We start from the raw sequence: 18046 nt of genomic DNA, 5'->3' as shown, positions 1-18046 counted from the left end.
GTTTCCCTGTTTGTGCAACACCTATCTTTTGCCTCGTAGGTGGCGGGAGCTCATAGGCACATGTGGTCATTGTTGGTACTTATGAGTGGAACCTGCAAAATCTTGGTAGGGTGTGGAGTACAGTGTCTGGTCAAGAGGCCTTCTCAGAGGGCGTCCCCTACCATAATGTTTCTGTGGGGACGATGTCCTTGGGTGAGGCTTACTGGAACCTTCCAAGACTTGGGGCATGGGATTTACTGGGTTTACCATTCAATCATTCCCTCTTGGAGGCGAGTATTCAGGGTAGGTGGGAAAGGGAGAGCTTCTGGAGGAAATCCACTCTGGAGACTTAGAGAACCCTTGAAAACAAGACTATCTAAAAGCATTAAAAAGAGGCCCAAAGAAATTCAGAGGGGCTGTTGTGATTTTTATTTTGGTACTAAAGCACGCGTAAAATTTTGCACCCCTCTTTGGATGTACCGTGACCATTTCTCGTGCCTTGAAGTTATAAATACTTAAAATGCCTATTTAGTACTTAAAGAGCTTTACATTAAAATTAACACAACCATGTGACCTTGAACACAATCGTATACATATTCTTTCTATCATCTTCGCATAGTTTTATATCATAGAACGTGTAGATTACAAGTGTACCTGTGTGTTACCGTGTAGGTAGGTCATTAAGATTTAACAGGGTATACACAAGTTTCTTTTAAAAAAACTTTTTTTTAACGTTTGTTCACTTTTGAGAGACAGAGAGACAGAGCACGAGTGGGGGAGGGGCAGAGAGAGAAGGAGACACAGAATCTGAAGCAGCTCCAGGCTCCGAGCTGTCAGCACAGAGCCCGACGTAGGGCTGGAACCCACAAACTGTGAGATCATGACCTGAGCTGAAGTCGGACGTTTGACTGAGCCACCCAGGCGCCCCTATACACACTTTCTTATACCTATCTTTTATATTGTATCTTCAATCCTGAAGATATAATAGCAATCATTCCCAGGGAGCTTGTGTTGAAAGAGGTCTTCAGTTCACAGTCCCAACTGTTTCTTGTGAAACCTTTCACATTTTAAGAGCTTGTGAACCTTTAGCTCAGGATTCACCAAAATTTTGGCTTAAAAATATAAATTCAAAAACCCTGTGGCAGACTGTGTTCCTGACTATCTGTAATCCCCTTTGTACCCAGTAATACACTTGTAGCTGGGTACATGGTTGGCCCGCACGAGGATATTTTTTTAGGCCCATTTTGCTGCCAGGTGTGACCTGCGGAAAGGGGTAAAAGGGACAGGTGCCAACTCTAGAGCTGGGACGTCCCCTCATGTCGTCTGCCTTGCTGGGCCCAGGGAGCAGCCATTTTACACCTAGAGACGAAGTCCCCATGTCGAAGGCGGCAAAGCCATCCTACGTGTCCGGACTGCTAACATTCTTGTCTAAGCCATCACATTCATGGGGTCTCTGATACAGTGGCCCAGCCTTTCCGCTAATATACTACTCGCTTGTCAATTGCTTGGGGCAAGATAGTTTTTCTTTGTAACACTTTACTTAGTTTTGAGAGAGCGCAAGCGGGGGAGGGCCAGAGAGACAGAGGGGGACAGAGGATGTGAAGTAGGCTCTGTGCTGTCAGCACAGTGCCCGACGCGGGGCTCGAACTCATGAACTGCGAGATCACGACCTGAGCTGAAGTCGGGGGCTCAACGGACTGAGCCACCCACGCGCCCCTCAGGCAAGATAGTTTTAAAATATACTCTCCTTTTCCAAAAGTCCAGAGTTCTGCTTTGTTCCTCACATAGCTTTTGCTAGACTAGTTTGTCTCTCCACCTGTGGTTGGTAACATGTCGGCAAGTGTCCATTTTACCAGGGACACCTACGTTCTCCTGCGTGTTTTGTGCAACAGAGCTGTGTTCTACAAGGGGTGGCTTCTGCCATTCAGGCCTGGCTGTATTCTAAGAGCTCACGGTTGGCCACTCTGAATCATACCCATTTCATATTACATAGAAGTAAGCCTTAGAAAAAGGTCAAGGATGTGGCAAATCAAAACGACTGTCAGCCGCGAGCTTGCTGGAGGCCAGGGGGCCAGTCCTATGGACAGATGGGAAGTAATAGTAACCGGATACCCAAAACTCCGGCCCTACCTTCCTCTCCCAAACTGACGCTTCTTGTGCCTGGTTCCTACTCTGCTCCTGGTGCACATCTTTTACTGAAAAAGAGAAAGGAACAAAAGGGAATTAAATTTCATTGGCCGCCTTAACATTTAGGGAGAGACTGTGCAAACGGTGATTAAGAACATGGGGATCGGAGTCAGATACATCAAGGTTCAAATTCCGGCTTCGTGACATACTAGCAGCAGAGTTTGATTAAGTAACTTGATCTCAGTGCCCTCATCTGCAAAATGGGGGTAATAATACCAACTTCAAAGTTGTCTGGACATTAAGTAAAATAACGTATCTAAATGTCTGAAGTGGACTAAGAAGGAAGCTGATAAGTGGTAGTTAATAGTATCTATTCTTTTCTCATTTCCTCATGCCAAAGATTTTGTATGCTGATTTCATCAAGCCTATAAAACATGGGCACAATCCCTCCCATTTTACAGATGAAGAAATTGGAGTTAAAGAACTCGTGAGTGGAAACAGATATCATACTAGCTGCATTACAGATGGAGAAATGGAAGCATAGAGTCTTTAAGTAACTTGTGAAGCAATTATTGAGATCGGATCCAAAGCCGAGTGCGTCTGACTTGACATGTTGTAATGGTCATGGTGATATCTGTTGTTTGCATCAGCTTTGAAGAACCAATCCTCACAGACTGGGACATGCTTACGACTGCTTTCAGTAAGAACCAGAGTCACAACTGTTCAGGAAGGAGCTAGAGTCTCTATGTTGCCTTCTATACCTTATGCCCTGCTCACCACAGTATAGCTACCATCTGTCACCACACAACCCTCCTCCAGAACCAGCGACTATTATTCCCTACGCTGTGCAGTGTGGTAATTTCAGTGTGTAACATTCCTGGTTCTACAATAAAATCTTCTAGACGATCACTGTAATTAGATTCAATTATTGGGGCAAAAGAGAGATTACATAGCTCTTTAAAGCAACCCAACAGTAGTTCTCATCTACTTGCTTCTTTTTAAACAATTTTTTAATGTTTATTTATTTTTGAGACAGAGAGGGAGAGAGTGGGAGAGGGGCAGAGAGAGAGAGACAGAAACTGAAGCAGGCTCCAGGCTCTGAGCTGTCAGCACAGAGCCTGACGCGGGGCTCGAACCCACAAACTGCGAGATCATGACCTGAGCCGAGGTTGGACACTTAACCGACTGAGCCATCCAGGTGCCCTACTTGCTTCTTTCTTTAATAATATTTTATTTAGCATCATAGCACTCAATTAAATTTTTTTTTTATCTGTCTTTTAAAAAATGTGATGTTAGTTTCAGGTGTAAAACATAGTTATTTGGCAATTATACGAATCACAAAAGATCACCACAGTAAGTGTAGTTACCGTCTGTTGCTATACAATGTTACTACAGTATTATTGACTATTATCCCTGCCCTGCACTTTCTGTGACTTATCTGTTTTGCAACTGGAAGTTTGTATGAGGTTGTATTACTTTAAAGTTTACTTATTTATTTATTTATTCTGAGAGAGAGCAAGAACAGGGGAGGGGCAGAGAGACAGGGAGAGAGAGAATTCCAAGCAGGCTCCACGTGGTCAGTGCAGAGCCTGACGCAGGACTCGATCTCAGCAGGAGAGATCACCATCTGAGCTGATATCAAGAGTCAGACGCTCAACCGACTGAGCCACCCAGGCGCCCCAAGATTATATTATTTTAAATAGCATTATGTCAGGTGTTCTGGAACACCTGTATTTGAATTTATAATCTGTTGATGAGCCAACATAAAGATATCAAAGTAATTAGCATCTAATAAAAGTGTACAACAATTTAGATTGTACAGTAATTCCAACAGCTGAGCTATAAATTCCTGACTTTCTCAGCACCAAAGTAAACATGAGTATCAGAAAAGGGGAAAGATGAACTTTTTATCACTTAGGATTTTTTATGCTTACCAAAAGGACTGTCAGTATACATTTTAAAATCATACATAACTTTTACACATACATGAAAAATCACTTAAATAAATTGATCAAGGTATTCCTGAAAAAAAACCAAAAACAAGGAAAGGAAAGGGGAAAGATATAAGAAGAAGCAAAGTTTTTCCTTGTCCTCTGCTTCAAGAGAAATTTCAGAAGTGGCACTTTACAGAAGGTATCATAAAAGGTGCCCTCAACAGCAGCCGCACAGCAGATGCACTCATGGGACCCAGCTGGCTTTTTCTTTCCACTTTGGGCAGAGCTGAAGGTATAACGTGGAAGAAGATTTTGCTCAGGATCCAAACGTGTGGTCGACCTACGGCAGAAATGTGCGTGGCAGTGGGAGTATGCTCATAGCAGCATACTTTTCAAACAGTCCTCCTAAGCACACCTTGTCTTGGCTGAGATCGGAGAGAAACCAGGCAGGAGAACATTTCAAACTCCTCTGATGAACACCTACACGAGGAATTGACATTCTGCGCTTGAGGCCGAGGGGACAGCCATATGCTCTCAGTCCCGCCTCAGCAGATGGTTTGGCTTGAGCCCATTTTGTCAAGACCTTACCAGGACTCTGGACTCCGGGCAGGCCAGTCCACCTGCTGTTCCCACCCCCTTCCTGAACTCCGCGCAGCATGCCCCGAGGATGTTCACGGGCACGTTTAACGGACGACCTGTGCCTCTTACATACATGGGTAAACGGGAGTCCGGCGCAGAGCTGCTACCCAGCCAGCCAAACGGGAGCTCAAACATTTCAGCTCACCTTTGCAGCTAAGCTGGGACCCCGGGGCGTATGCCGGGGAGAGCGTGGAGTTCTTATGGAACACGGTCTCCTACACCGTTCCACAGCCTGGGAAAACTACTTCTTCCTGCCTTTGCTGGAAGAGCCTTTACCGCGCGCGCCAGGCTGGGGAGGCCCGAGCCAGAGGCTCCCGGAACGCTCCGTCATCCGGTCTGGGCGGGGCGAGGCGGTGAGGGGGCGGGGCCTAGGGCGCGGACCGGCACTGGAGAGAGGCTCCGGGGGGCGGGACGTGGGCGTGCCCGGCGTGCGCGCGGCGGCGAGCGCGCGGCGGGGGCGGGGCGGCAGCCGCGGGCCCACGCCGTAAACATACAAGATGGCGGCGGCGGCGGCGGCAGCGGCGCCTGGGGCCTTGGGCGCCTTGCAGGCCGGCCGCGCTCGCTTGGTGGCCGCTTGCTGTGCGCGGCTCGGCCCCGGGTGGAGGCTGCCCGGCTCCTTGACGGGCCCGCGGGTCGGCCCTGCGATGTGGGCCCGGGGCTGGGCGCCCGTGGCCGGGGGCTCAGCCCCGCGGAGGGGCTACAGCTCTGAGGTGAAGACGGAGGACGAGCTGCGGGTGCGGTACCTGGAGGAGGAGAACCGAGGTGAGGGGCGCGGCGCTGGCGGCCGCGGGTCCTGGGAAGGGGTCGCAAGGTCAAGCGTCCCGGCTGACGTCAGCGTCTGTTGCGCGGCCCCGGTCGAGACCCCTCCCCTCCCCCACCCCAGCTTTGCGCCCAGGTAGTGCTTTCAGTGCCTAAAGGTGTGCTACGGAGCAGCTTACCTGTAACAGTGGCCCCACTCAGCGCCGAAGACAGAAATGCAGCTTGCGCCCTCATCTCTAGACGAGCCAAGGTCAATAAACCGGGTGTGTGATATTTGCTTCCAGGTTTTGTGCTGGCTGTGTAATCTGTCAACTCAGATATCGGGGGTGGAGGTGGTGGCGGGGGAGGGGGGAGAGTTTCAGGAGCTGCAGTGAGAATGCACTTCATTCTGAAGAGTCTCACGTGTAAAGCTGTTCAGCCGCAGCAGTTTCTCCCCTAGTTTGTTTTAGAAAGTTAGTTTGGGGGACTGGATTCCGATTCCCTTAAAACAATTTTCGGGCATGTTTTTGTGTTCCGGGTACCGCGCTAAGCCCTGGGGTCCCAGGTGTGGGTGGTAACTGGTCTTGCCCTTGAGCTACCTGCGGCGGAGTGGACAGATGCATTGGCAATACAGTACCGCGGGGGGAGGGCGGGGGGCGGGGAAGGGCTGGGAAGGACGGAACTGTCTGCCTGAGCTCGGTTCCTTTCCTTTGCCCACTTGGGTCGCGAAAGGTGGAATAGCGGCTCGCCAGAGGACCAGTCATTTATTTCGACGTGTAGTTATCGAGCACCTATCATCTGTTAAGCAGACGTGCAAAAGGAGTTAAGTCATGACTGCTCTTAGTATCTTCCAGCAGAGTGAGGGAGATACTGCTGACCCAAAGGCTTTGCTGACTTTGAATTTGGGGAGAGCTGAAGGGCTGGAATACCCCCAAGAGGCTTGTGATCAGTAATGTTTGGGGATTGGAGGACTTGACAGGGGGATTCTGAGCATCGAGTTAGGGTTGTCCAGATGACCTGGGTTCCCAGCCATTCCTTACTAGGCAATAGAATTTGGGAGTAGTGCGGGTTCTTAGGCAAACTTTCTCTGTGCCTCATCTTTCACGTGCTTATAATAGGAAAAGTAATACCAACGTTGTATGGTGGCTGCGAAGATTAGATTAGGATGCTAATACAGATTGCCTACTAAGTGTCTAGCTCACAGTGGATGCTCATGGTGGAGTATGAGGAGTTATTTCATTTGTTGTTTCTTTTTTTTTTTTTAATTTTTTTTTAACGTTTATTTATTTTTGAGACAGAGAGAGACAGAGCATGAACAGGGGAGGGGCAGAGAGAGAGGGAGACACAGAATCCAAAACAGGCTCCAGGCTCTGAGCTGTCAGCAGAGAGCCCGACGCGGGGCTTGAACTCACGGACCGTGAGATCATGACCCGAACCGAAGTCCGACGCTTAACCCACCGAGCCACCCAGGCGCCCCTCATTTGTTGTTTCTTACTCCAGCGACCAGAGCACGTTCAAACACATGGAATTGAACGTGTTGTGCTTTTTTGGGGGGAAATAACGTAGGGCACGTGGGGCCGTAGTGTAAGGACAGGCAGAATATTGAGAAATTCGGCTGGAAAGTAGATCGGGGCTGGGACGATTAGAGCGTGTTTGGGTAAGTTTTTGGGTCTTACTGGCATTTCAGTTATGTTAGGTGTACCTGTAGTACATTAGATACAGAGGTGGTCCGTTCCGCCAGTAAGGTGCGCCCAGTTCTGTATCGTCTGTGTGATGGGGGAGCATGAGGCAGACGGAGGGGCAGAGCCCAAGGTAGCACCCCCCTGTCCCCACCCCGGGTGGGATCTGTGTGATATTCCTTGGACACTCCCAGCTACCCAAGAACGAAGGGAAGGGGTTTAAGTGCTTGCCATGGTGATGTGGGAAACTAAGGCAAATGAAAAATGAAATTCCCTTACTGCCTATGGCCCATTGACAAGTCCTTGAAACCAGCAGAGTGACCTTCCTCTACCCTTTGCTAGGGGCAAAAGAGAACCTTAGCTTAACATCATCCCAACCTCGAGGATCCTGTAAGTCTACTTCCTTTATCTCAATTGCCCCAAGATGTATGCTGGCAATCATACTCCCAGCCTATACCCCCCGCCCCATGTAGGTCTCATGACCGAAACGTCTCATGACTGAGGTTTTATTGAATAGTAATAAATGGCGTTTCCCTAGCAACAGCTAGCCCCCTCAAGGTCCTGGAACCTTGCTTCCAAAATTCTTTCAGAGACTTACTCTATCCCTGACCCCCTCCCAACCTGAGGGTGTATAATGAGTTAGTCCCCATGCTTTAATAAAGTCACCTTTTAGCACCAAAGATGTCTTCAAGAATTCTTTCTTGGCTGTCATCTCTGGACTCCACAAACCCCCGTCACCCCAAAACTTCATCATATATGACTTAAATGAATGCAAGTTGAAAGTAAACTTTCACAAAATGACTGGAAAGTCCTTAAGTTAGGATCAACTGGATTAAGGAGAAGAAATGAAAGCATATGAGACAATTCAAGAAAATCAGATGTTTACAGTTACCCAAAGTGTAAAGATCCCCTATTAGGAAATCATGGCTTCTTAAGAAAATGGACCCCGCTTCCTTCGAAAGTTGGCAGGGATGACCACTCAGGCTTGGCTAACATGATAAATGCTGGTGCAAAGAAAAACGTGAGGTCAAGGAATCCTCAGGTCGAGGAGTCTCCTGATGCCTTTGCTTCTCTTGGAGGCCCTCAGCAGGAGCCGCAGATTGTCCTTTGCCCTCTTGAGGCCGGTGGCGGGGAGTGAGTGCAGGATATGTGAGCTATGTTAGCACTCCTCTGCTGTCTGGGTTCTATGTTTGTTGGGGAAGCGCGGTTATATAATCACGTTTCCTTAGCAGTGATTTCTTGTGCTGTTGTCTGGGGCACCAGCAGTTCTAGAACATCAGTCCTCGCCCTGGTCTACGAAGGCATCTCCTTAGGCCGGCTCCTGCCAGTCATTCTCCTTCCCAGTTTATTGTTCACACTGGTGCCTGGGGTTCCTGTTTTCTAGGCCAAGGATGACTGCTCTGCTCCATTAGAGACTTCTCGTGGCTCCCAGTTGCCTGCAGGCTCCTCTCTAGTCTGCCTTTAGCGGCGTCTAAGCTTTGACTTTTCCCGCTCTTTTCTTTCTGCTTTTGCATGCACCTCCTGGAATAAAATAACTTCTCTCTTCCCCTTTCTAAACTTCTCCCAGTCTGGCAAGCTTCTACTCATAATTGTGACCCATTTCAAGTTTTTTTTTTAATGTTTATTTTTGAGAGAGACAGACAGAGACAGACAGCGGGAGCAGAGGAGGGGCAGAGAGAGAGGGACACACAGAATCCAAAGCAGGCTCCAGGCTCTGAGCTGTCAGCACAGAGCTCCATGCGGGGCTTGAACACAAGAACGGTAAGACCATGACCTGAGCCCAAGTCGGACGCTTAACCGACCGAGCCACCCAGGGGCCCCCATTGTGACCCATTTCAGAGATCATCTTTGTGAACCGCGTTGGAAAAACTTCTGTTAGAAATAGAACAAATAAGCAACTGTGTCATGCAAGGCATCCTTGACGCCTGCTCCTTGCCTACCGTTCGTATCCAGGTTATCAAGACTACCTGAGTGTCTTTGAAACCTTTCCACTTTCCTCCACGTGCTTCCTTACCAACACGGCTCTTGTCCGAGCCAGCACCGTCTCCCAGGCGGACTGTCGCTGGGGTCGGCTGGCTGGTCTTCCTACATCTACTTACTTTGCATTTTCAGCAGATTGATTTCTGTCATGTATTTTTCTCATGTTTTTAACAACGTATTTTCATACATTTTATGGCATGGGAATTATGTTGATAAACACGTATATTAAGATGTGTATATTTTTGAATCTTTACTGACCCATAGTCCCATACCACAAAATCAGAGTGTACAGTTAATTTCAGTGTGTGTAGACAGTTGTGCAAACATCCCCACAATCCACTTTTGCAACATTTTTATCAGTCCAGAGAGAAGCCTTGTTTTCTTTAGCCACGACTCCCCATTCTCATACCCTGCCTCTCCCCAGAATAGGACCCATTTGTCTATTTCCTCTCTCAGAAGCTTTGTGTATGTTGGACATTTCATATGAAGAAATAATTTATGGTTTTTTGTGGATTTTTCCACTGAGCATTGTTTTCAAGGTGCATCCCCGCGGTAGCATGTATCGGTACGTCATCTCTTTTTATGGTTCGATGACATTCCATTTTTTGGGTAGATCAGACCACAATTTGTTTATTCATCATTCATACACATTTCGGTTGTTTCCACTTTTGGGGTATTGTGGACAACGTTGCTTAGAAAATTCATGTACGGTTTTGTGGGCGTTTCATTTCCATACGGCGGAATTGCTGGGATCTCTGGTAATTCTGTGATTAGCATATGGATGAACTACCAGACTTTTCCAGCGTGGCTGCGGCATTTCGCATTCCCACCAGCAAGGCCTCAGGACTCCGCTTTCTGTATATCCCCGTCAATACTTGTGGTCATTGTGCTTTTTGATTGTAGTCCTCCTGGTGCATTGGAAGTGACATTTCCTTGTGGCTTTGTTTTGGAGTTCCCTAGTGGTGCATGATGTTGCATATCTTTTCATGTGTTTTTTGGCCACGTGTGTATCTTCTTTACAGAAACATCTCAAATCTTTGCCCATTTTTTTTTTTTTCTAACCTGGGTTGTTTGTCTTTTTATTGTTGAATTGTAAGAGTTTTTAATATATTATGGATACAAGTCCCTTATCAGATAAATGATTCGAAAAAAAATTGTTTTTTTTTCCCTTAAAAACTGTTTTATTTCTGAGAGAGAGAGAAAGAGAAAGAGAGAGTGTGCGCAGGGGAGGGGCAGAGAGAGAGAGGGAGACACAGAATCTGAAGCAGGCTTCTGGCTCTGAGCTGTCAGCACAGAGCCCAATGCGGGGCTGGAACTCAGGAACCGTGAGATCATGACCTGAGCTGAAGTCGGACGCTTAACCGACGGAGCCACCCAGGTGCCACCATTTTTTTCACTTTTTAATGGTATATTTGGAAGGAGCTAGGTTTGTATGTGGTTTATTGGAGATATTCTTTCTGTCACTGGTTTTCAGTACTTTGTGTATTACATGTCCTGTTTAGTAACAATAGCTAAATATTTTTTTTTTTTTTAATTTTTTTTTTCAAACGTTTATTTATTTTTGGGACAGAGAGAGAGCATGAACGGGGGAGGGGCAGAGAGAGAGGGAGACACAGAATCGGAAACAGGTTCCAGGCTCTGAGCCATCAGCCCAGAGCCCGACGCGGGGCTTGAACTCACGGACCGCGAGATCGTGACCTGGCTGAAGTCGGACGCTTAACCGACTGCGCCACCCAGGCGCCCCATCAATAGCTAAATTATTGAAGTTTACAAAACTTGTAAAAATATATGCACATGGTGGTAAAATTAAACAATGAAAGCACCGAGGGAGGGTACCACCCCTTTGTTTTCAAGACAGTAACCATTTCTTGCATTCTTGCTGTGAATGGTAATCTTATCCACCGTTCTTATTTTTTAGTCCATCGAATGGATATGCCACATTTTGTTTCTACTTTTTAGATACGAAGAATGCTGCTGAACACCAGTGTATAGCCATTTGTTTGAACATGTGTGCTCATTTCTCTTGGGTGGATACCTAGGAGTAGAATCAACGGGCCGTGTGTCGTTTTTGGAGGATCTGCCACGCGGTTTCCCACAGCAGCTGCACCATTTTCAGGTGTCACCAGCAGTGCCCCAGGGGTCCTGTTTCCCCACACCCTCGCCAGCACTTGTTTCCACGGTTTTCCATCGTGGCCGACCTGCTGGCGGTGAAGCGATGCCTCGTTGTGGTTTTGATTTGCTTTTCCCTAATGATAAGTGATGTTGCTTGTTGGGCGTTTGTGTATCTCCCTTAGAAATCCGCATTTAAACCTTTTGCCCATTCGTTTATCTTTTTGTGGTGGGTAGTAAAAATTGTTTTATAATCTGGATATTAACCCCGTGTCAGATGTATGATCTGCACATATTTTCTATTCTGCGCGTTTTTTTTTTTTTTCACTGTTTCTTGATAGTTTTGATGAATTATGATTTATCTGTTGTGTTGCTTGTGGTTTTGTTGTCCTATTTAAGACACCGTTGCCTGGCCCAAGGTCCTGAAGATGGGGAACTGTGTTTCCTTCTGAGAGAGTCACAGTTTTAGCTCTCACACTACGTCTCAGATCTGTTTTGAGATAATTTTTACACGTGGTGTGAGGACCGGGTCCAATTTCATTCTTTCGTGGGCTAATACCTAGTTGTCCCACTGCTATTTGTTGAAAAGACTGTTCTCTTAGCATCGAATGGTCTCTGTACCTTTTCCACAAGCCAGGTGACCGTAAGCGTAGGTGTTTATTTGTGGACCCGGTTCAATTCCGTTGGTCTGTATGTCTGTTCTCACGCCAGTAGCACACTGGTGTTTTTGTTTTTGGTTTTGTTTTGGTTTTTTTCTGTAGCTTTGTAGTAAGTTTTGAAATTAGGAAGTGTCCTGATTAAGTCCTTCAACTAAGACTTCAAACTTAGTTTTTCTTTTTCAAGATTGTTTTGACTCTTTGGGGTTCATTCCAATTCCATTTTCCTCTTTCCAATTCCATTTGATTGGTTTTGTATATTTTTTCAAATTATTGATATGTACAAAAATTCATATACAGAGGGAAGGACGTGACCTTGTGTAGTTCAGATATGTAATTGGAAAGAAAATGTACTATTTCTCAAGTTTTTAAAATTCTGAAGGTTTCGATATTTACATCTGTCCCTAATTCCGTGTGTGTAATTTTGTATTCTTTTACTTACAGGGGCTCCTTAAATTTTAGAAACTTCAGTCCCTGCCAGCCCTGGATTCCACCTGGTCACAGTTTCAAGATGCTCCTTTACATTTTCCAAATGTCTTCTAAGAGGTTTTTCATCCCATTGAGGTCTGCTGTTGCGAACAAACTGGTATTAGTGCTTTGGCCAGGCAGTTAATAGGGACGATATTTTTTAGGAGTATCTGTTAAAATTAAGAATGCACACCTAGACTTTCTACTTCTTGATACTTGTCAGAAATACTTACACACCTGTGGAAAGGCAACCTTGAAGAAGGTTTATTGCAGCATTGTAGGATTTAGGAAAATTCAGGATTGTAGGACTTAGGACAGTTTAGGAATGGTTTGTTTTATTTTATTGCTTTTCTTTTCTTTTTTTAAGGAAAATTCAGGAACAGTTTAAATGTTCATCAAATGAAGCTAAATAATGGAAATTCATTTCACAGAATGTTATTCATTAAAAAGAATATCTTGATAAAGTTCTTCATGGCTGAATTAAGAAGATAAAGGAAATATGTGTGACCCATTTATGTAGATCAGCACCAGCAGAAGATACTCTCCGATCTCATTTATGTTCAATATCAACCATGACCAAAGCCGTAGCACACCACTCTTTATTTCTGTATGGAAATACATTTTCTAGAAGCTTCCATATCAACAGATCATGGTAATACTCTACCGCATCAAAGCGTGTTAGGAGGAACAATAATCATTGAACGCTTACGTTGTAAACTTTACGTCTGTTTTATCACTGATGCTCACTCACACCAGTCCCACAGAGTTGGGAACCATTCGTATCTCAACAGAGTAGGAAACTGAAGGTCAGGGGGGTTAGTTAAGTAACTTGCCCAAGGTCACACAGCTAGTAAGCATTGGCTTGGGAGTTCAGCGCTAGCAACCAGACCTCAGAGCCTGCGTTCTTAGCCTCTGTGTACCCTTAGAGTTGATACCTACGTGGATATCTCAAAGGCACGTCAGATTCACTTGAATTCAAAACCAAATTTGTGAACTCTCGCCCTTTCCACCCTCACCTTGGTTCTTGTGTTTTTATGGTTCTGTCTTGAAATGTCGTCTGTCATCCAACAGCTGAAGTGAAAACCTCGTAGACGCTCCTAACACGTTCCGGTGCGGTCAGTTCTCAGTCCGGTCAGTCACTAACTCACTGAAATTCTACTTCTTGAACCCTCTTGCTTCCTGTGCTGACTCTGTTGACCTCAGCTAAACCTGTTCTCTCTTGGCTGGACTGCAGCCCCCGTATCTTAACGGTTCTGGTTAGAAGTTACTGGAGCACCATTTACAGCATGTAAAGCATTTCGAATTGTACGTTTTTTATTGTTTGTCGTCCCTTCCTAGACTCGAGTTCCCTGAGGGCTGAGCACTGTAATGTGTATTCGACACAGCTGAATAAGTGACGTGTCTAGTCTTACCCAGTGGGTTTTGTTCGTGAGGAAGCGGAAGCTTGAACGCTGTAGCCGCGTCCTTCATTCAGCTGTGGAGGTGGTTGGCGGTCTAGCTTCCCCGAGGCCCAGTTTCTTCCTTCTCTCCAGTAGGATGAAAGTAGTGTCCACCTCTTGGGTTGTGTGGGCATCACGTGACTCGATAAACATAAGGCCCTGGGAACAGTGTCAGCAAGTGCTCAGTTAGTGACGGCTCTTGTCCTTGAGTGGGGGGCCTACCCGAGGTCAGTCCGGGGTTTAATGCAGAGCCTGCCCCACATCCAGGTTCTTTCTGATTTTCTCCATGCTGAGAGCATTTAGAATTCTTGAAAATTTATTCTGTGAGTGAAGTTTATCTTTGCACTTTCTTTGCAAAGTAGGTTTGCACAATGTCTTGCGTAGAGAAGACGAGTGTACATGTTGTTGTCTTCAGTGTAACTTAGTAACAAATAAGGGTCATACCCCCCTCCCCCACCCCCACCCCCAAAGAGGTGGAAGGCGTTCCTGTTACACAGGGAAACCTTTGTGCTCACTCCGGGGACAGGTAAGGTCAAGTACAGGCTCTGTAGGGCTCTGAACGCAAATGTTTCGGAAGCAAATAAATAAAGGATTTTAAGCAGGGGGTGGATTCTACGCATAATTGTTCTTGGGAAATTGATCAGACTGAAGCAGTTGGAATGGGAGGCTGGTCTGAGTCAGGAACCTCAGGAGGGAGAGCGCAACTTCCTGGGGAGTGAACTCTGCTTTTCTGGACTGAGGCTGAATCACTGGTTGGACTTGGGAGTGGACGCGCCTTCAGGTTGAGTGTGGGGGACAGAGTCAGGAGACAAACCTGGGATGGAGATACTGAGGACGGGATGACAGCGTGAGTGAAGATACTGACGAGCCGAAAAGCTGATCTGCAGGGCCTGCCTGTGACAAGGGTTTGTCAGCTGTTTCTTCTGCATGTACTTGAAGGTGATGAAACCATATTTTAGACAGTGTTCTGTAGTGCAGGATTCTTCTCACCCATGAGCGAATTTAGTACAATGTGCGGATTATCTTGGTGGTGCTTAGGAAGGGATGAATTGAAAGCATCACGATGTTGTAAAGTTCTCTTCTAACAGGCAGAAGAGGTGGGCATTGATTACTAGACTGATTTTACAGGTTACGTACATCTACCACAGTCTTCAAAAATGTGCTTATCTTGAAAAGGAGGGTAAACACAAAAATCAGGACGAAGCTCTTGGCGTGACCCTCAAGGAAGGGGCAGATTTCCTAAGTCCCAAGTCCACTAGCTGTGTGTGTGGGAGTCTGTGCCCTGCGAGTTCACTAACTCCGGTGTGCCTTTTTTTCTTGACTAGGAATTGTGGTGCTTGGAATAAACAGAGCTTATGCCAAAAACTCATTCAGTAAAAATCTGGTAAAAATGGTGAGTGTAAACATTAAACTGTCTGCTTCTAATATTAAGATGCAGTGTTGACGTCAACCTGAAAGTGATTTTTCCTCTTTGTTTCTCCTTGCCCTCCCTGTATCTGTTTAGCTCTCAAAAGCTGTGGATGCTTTGAAATCTGATAAGAAAGTACGGACCATAATAGTCAGGAGCGAAGTTCCAGGGATATTCTGTGCTGGTATGTAAATAAATCTTATTATGAAATTGACTTTCCCTCAGTGATCACCTGTTTTCCTTTAAAAAGTGTCCTGTGATTTGAGTCGCATTACCGACAATTGCTTTGTTTTTACTGTTTTACAAGAGAAAAAATGCTTTGTCTGTATTAGTTGAGAAACTTTGGCAACATGTTGATCATTGGGGAAGTTGAAAACATAATCTGAGCCATTAAAGTATTTGTAATAATGCATGGTGCTTATGAAAGATCAGCTGGGAGGGAAAAGTTGAGTCTCCTCCCTACAACCATGTGCCCTGTATTTGTTGCTCAAAAAATGCTTTGAGTAGCAGAAGGCCACCTCAGTAAAGAGTGTTAAATGTAGACATGTGCTTTGAAGGGTGTTTGAAGTAGCACCTACTTAAGTATGTGTCCACGGATTGTTATTTTTAAATTGGCATCCACCGCAGCAAAAGGTATGATGAATTTTTCCCCCCGGTTGTACTGTATTACCAACAGCTCAAGACTAAGTCGTCCTGCATTTTTCGTGTTTGTAATTATTTCTACGCCCTGAGATTGAATGAATCTTTTCCAATTAGTAAAACTAGTAAAAGCTGCAGACGATTAAGGCAAATGCTGATAACATGCAGTATCATCGTCGTTTACCAGCAAGCAGATGAACGTAGAAGTTGGCAGAAGCATAAACATTTTTTTTTTTCCAGTAAAAATAGAAATGAGATAATCCCCTGCAGATAATTAAGCATTTGAGGGAATGACCTACGGTGCTTCATTCATTCAGCAAGTACCAAACCCGTCGAGTACCCCCAGCACGATGCTGGGAACACAGCGCTACTTAAGACGACAAGTTTCGGGAGGTGTCTTTGTTGTGGCCAGTACTCATCAGTTTCGTTCTTAAGAGTCCTCAGGCGTTCGGGCTTCAGCCTCTGTGGCTTCCACCTTAAAGTACTGCAGAACTTTGTGGTATTGAGGAAACATTCCGTGTAAATGAGTTCTGTTGTGGCTTTCGGTGGAACGCAGGACACCTGACATTAGTTTGACTGCACTTGGGTAGTGGCGGGGGTGGGAAGGGGATGGTTTTCCCGAGCTGCCTGGGTGAGGGCGTTCTAGCCGTCTTCACCCCGTCACCGCAGGGAGCACTGTCTGCTGCCAGGGAGGGGAGGGCGGGGGAAGCTGGCCCCCCCCCCCCAGCACACTGCGGTGGCCGCTGCACCAGAGCTGCTTGTTTTTGTGAGGGCTTCGCGTACAATTAACCAAATGTGGAGGACTCGCCCTGAGACAGTTAGGACCCTCGTTATCTGTGAGTCTAGGACCAGGTGAATATGTCTCCAGGTGACTGAGGCTCACACGTGGCGATGGCCGTCCCCGCACTTAGGACCTCTGAGGGCTGCTGGGGCCTCGTTGGGAAGAAGGACGCAGAGCGGTCTGGGGGCCTCCGAGGAAGGCGCAGTGGTAGGAACGTTTGAGCGGTGACAGTGACACTGTGAAGGCAGGAGGGAAGTGGTGTCACCGTCTCCTGGTAATGGGCTTGGTCACTGTAACACTGTGACTGCTGGTAGATTTCTTCGTATTTTACCTGTTCCGTTGCTGCCCATTTGGTTTGCTTCACGTCATTAATATTCTTTGGAAAAGGCTTAACGTTTAGTACAGTTTGCAGCTCTTTTTTTATAGGTCGACTTCTTGGGGACATACGGAATCATATACCAAATGCTTCTTACCAGATTAACAAGTTAGCCTTGACTACTGTTTTTTTAAGGGTTAATCACATTTATTTTCTTTGCTGTATGTGCTTTGTAACTTTTGCATGATCAGGATAATCTTCTGTATATTTTAACTCATGAGATTTGTCACTCATTTTTTTAAGTTTATTTTGAGAGAGCAAGCGAGTGTGCAGGGAAGGGGCAGAGGGAGAAGGATGGAGAGAGAGAGAATCCTACGCAGGCTCTGGGCTGTCAGTGCAGAGCCTGATGCGGGGCTCTGTCTCATGAACCATGAGATCATGACCTGAGCTGGAATCGAGTTGGACGCTTAACCAACTGAGACACCCAGTCGCCCCTGTTACTGTATTTTGTTAAAAAAAAAAAAACAAAACCCAAAAACCAATGTTTGAATTGTAGGAGAAATTGGGGCAAGTCATTTATTTTAGTAACTCAGTGTATATAGTGGAGCTGTTCATTCAGATTTCTCTGAAAGGTTTTTTTCCCTACGTATATTTGAGAGATAGGTCTGTCATTATTAATATGTTATTATTATGTCATTATGGTAATGATATGTCATTATTAATATGGATGATAATTATAAGTCCAGATAAGTAAAATGTTTTTGCATAGTTAAAATGAATGCTTAAGTTTATCCTAGTTTTATCACCAATGTAAAAGTCTGAATTTAGTCAGGCCTCATTTATTATTGTTGAAGAATACAGACTTTCAAAAATGAGAGGTTTAATTTCTGTTCTGGAGTAATAACATTCTAAAACAAAACGCTTGAAAACAGTGTCCTCGTTTACTGATTATTCTCTTAGCCCCCCCCCCCTCCCCCCCCCGCCTTGCCGCCCAGTCCCTCCGTCTCCCTCCCCTTTTTCCCCCTTGGAGGTTTCTGTTCTCTTCTCCATTCGTCTGTATCCCAGGGGCATGTGTTTGTTTCCCAAAACCTAAGGCTTATGAAGTGGTCTTGCCTCCGATTTCTTGAGGACAGGAACTCCTTTTTTTTCTTCTT

At 45.9% G+C, this 18046-nt stretch overlaps 1 protein-coding gene and 1 long non-coding RNA gene across 15 annotated transcripts in view; one reads left to right on the top strand and one right to left on the bottom strand.

Annotated features, from left to right (window-relative positions):
• LOC123592530 overlaps nucleotides 1–5021 on the bottom strand; it is a 47063-nt gene extending 42042 nt beyond the window's left edge. The window contains exons 1-2 of the long non-coding RNA XR_006709822.1: nucleotides 4825–5021; nucleotides 2110–2174 (exon numbers count right to left, since the gene is read on the bottom strand). This is a non-coding gene — a long non-coding RNA (uncharacterized LOC123592530). The remainder of the gene's footprint in view (nucleotides 1–2109; nucleotides 2175–4824) is intronic.
• Nucleotides 5022–5098: 77 nt separating this feature from the next.
• AUH (AU RNA binding methylglutaconyl-CoA hydratase) overlaps nucleotides 5099–18046 on the top strand; it is a 350873-nt gene continuing 337925 nt past the window's right edge. For 11 of the 14 annotated variants that reach the window (XR_006709820.1, XR_006709819.1, XR_006709821.1 and 8 more), the window contains exons 1-3: nucleotides 5099–5441; nucleotides 15074–15141; nucleotides 15253–15340. Coding sequence is in view for 11 of the 14 variants with exons in the window: in XM_045467661.1 (XP_045323617.1) it covers nucleotides 5177–5441; nucleotides 15074–15141; nucleotides 15253–15340 (421 nt within the window). In the remaining 3 variants the exon portion in view is untranslated. Of the gene's footprint in view, nucleotides 5442–5511; nucleotides 5702–15073; nucleotides 15142–15252; nucleotides 15341–18046 lie in introns of those variants that run through there. The other 3 variants (XM_045467671.1, XM_045467664.1, XM_045467670.1) reach the window with 3 other exon arrangements.

The sequence above is a fragment of the Leopardus geoffroyi genome, chromosome D4 (genome assembly GCF_018350155.1).
Source record: "Leopardus geoffroyi isolate Oge1 chromosome D4, O.geoffroyi_Oge1_pat1.0, whole genome shotgun sequence".
In the NCBI taxonomy this organism is placed as follows: Eukaryota; Metazoa; Chordata; class Mammalia; order Carnivora; family Felidae; genus Leopardus; species Leopardus geoffroyi.
The sequence above is the reverse complement of the archived record's forward strand: the minus strand, read 5'-3'. Positions and strand labels throughout refer to the sequence as shown.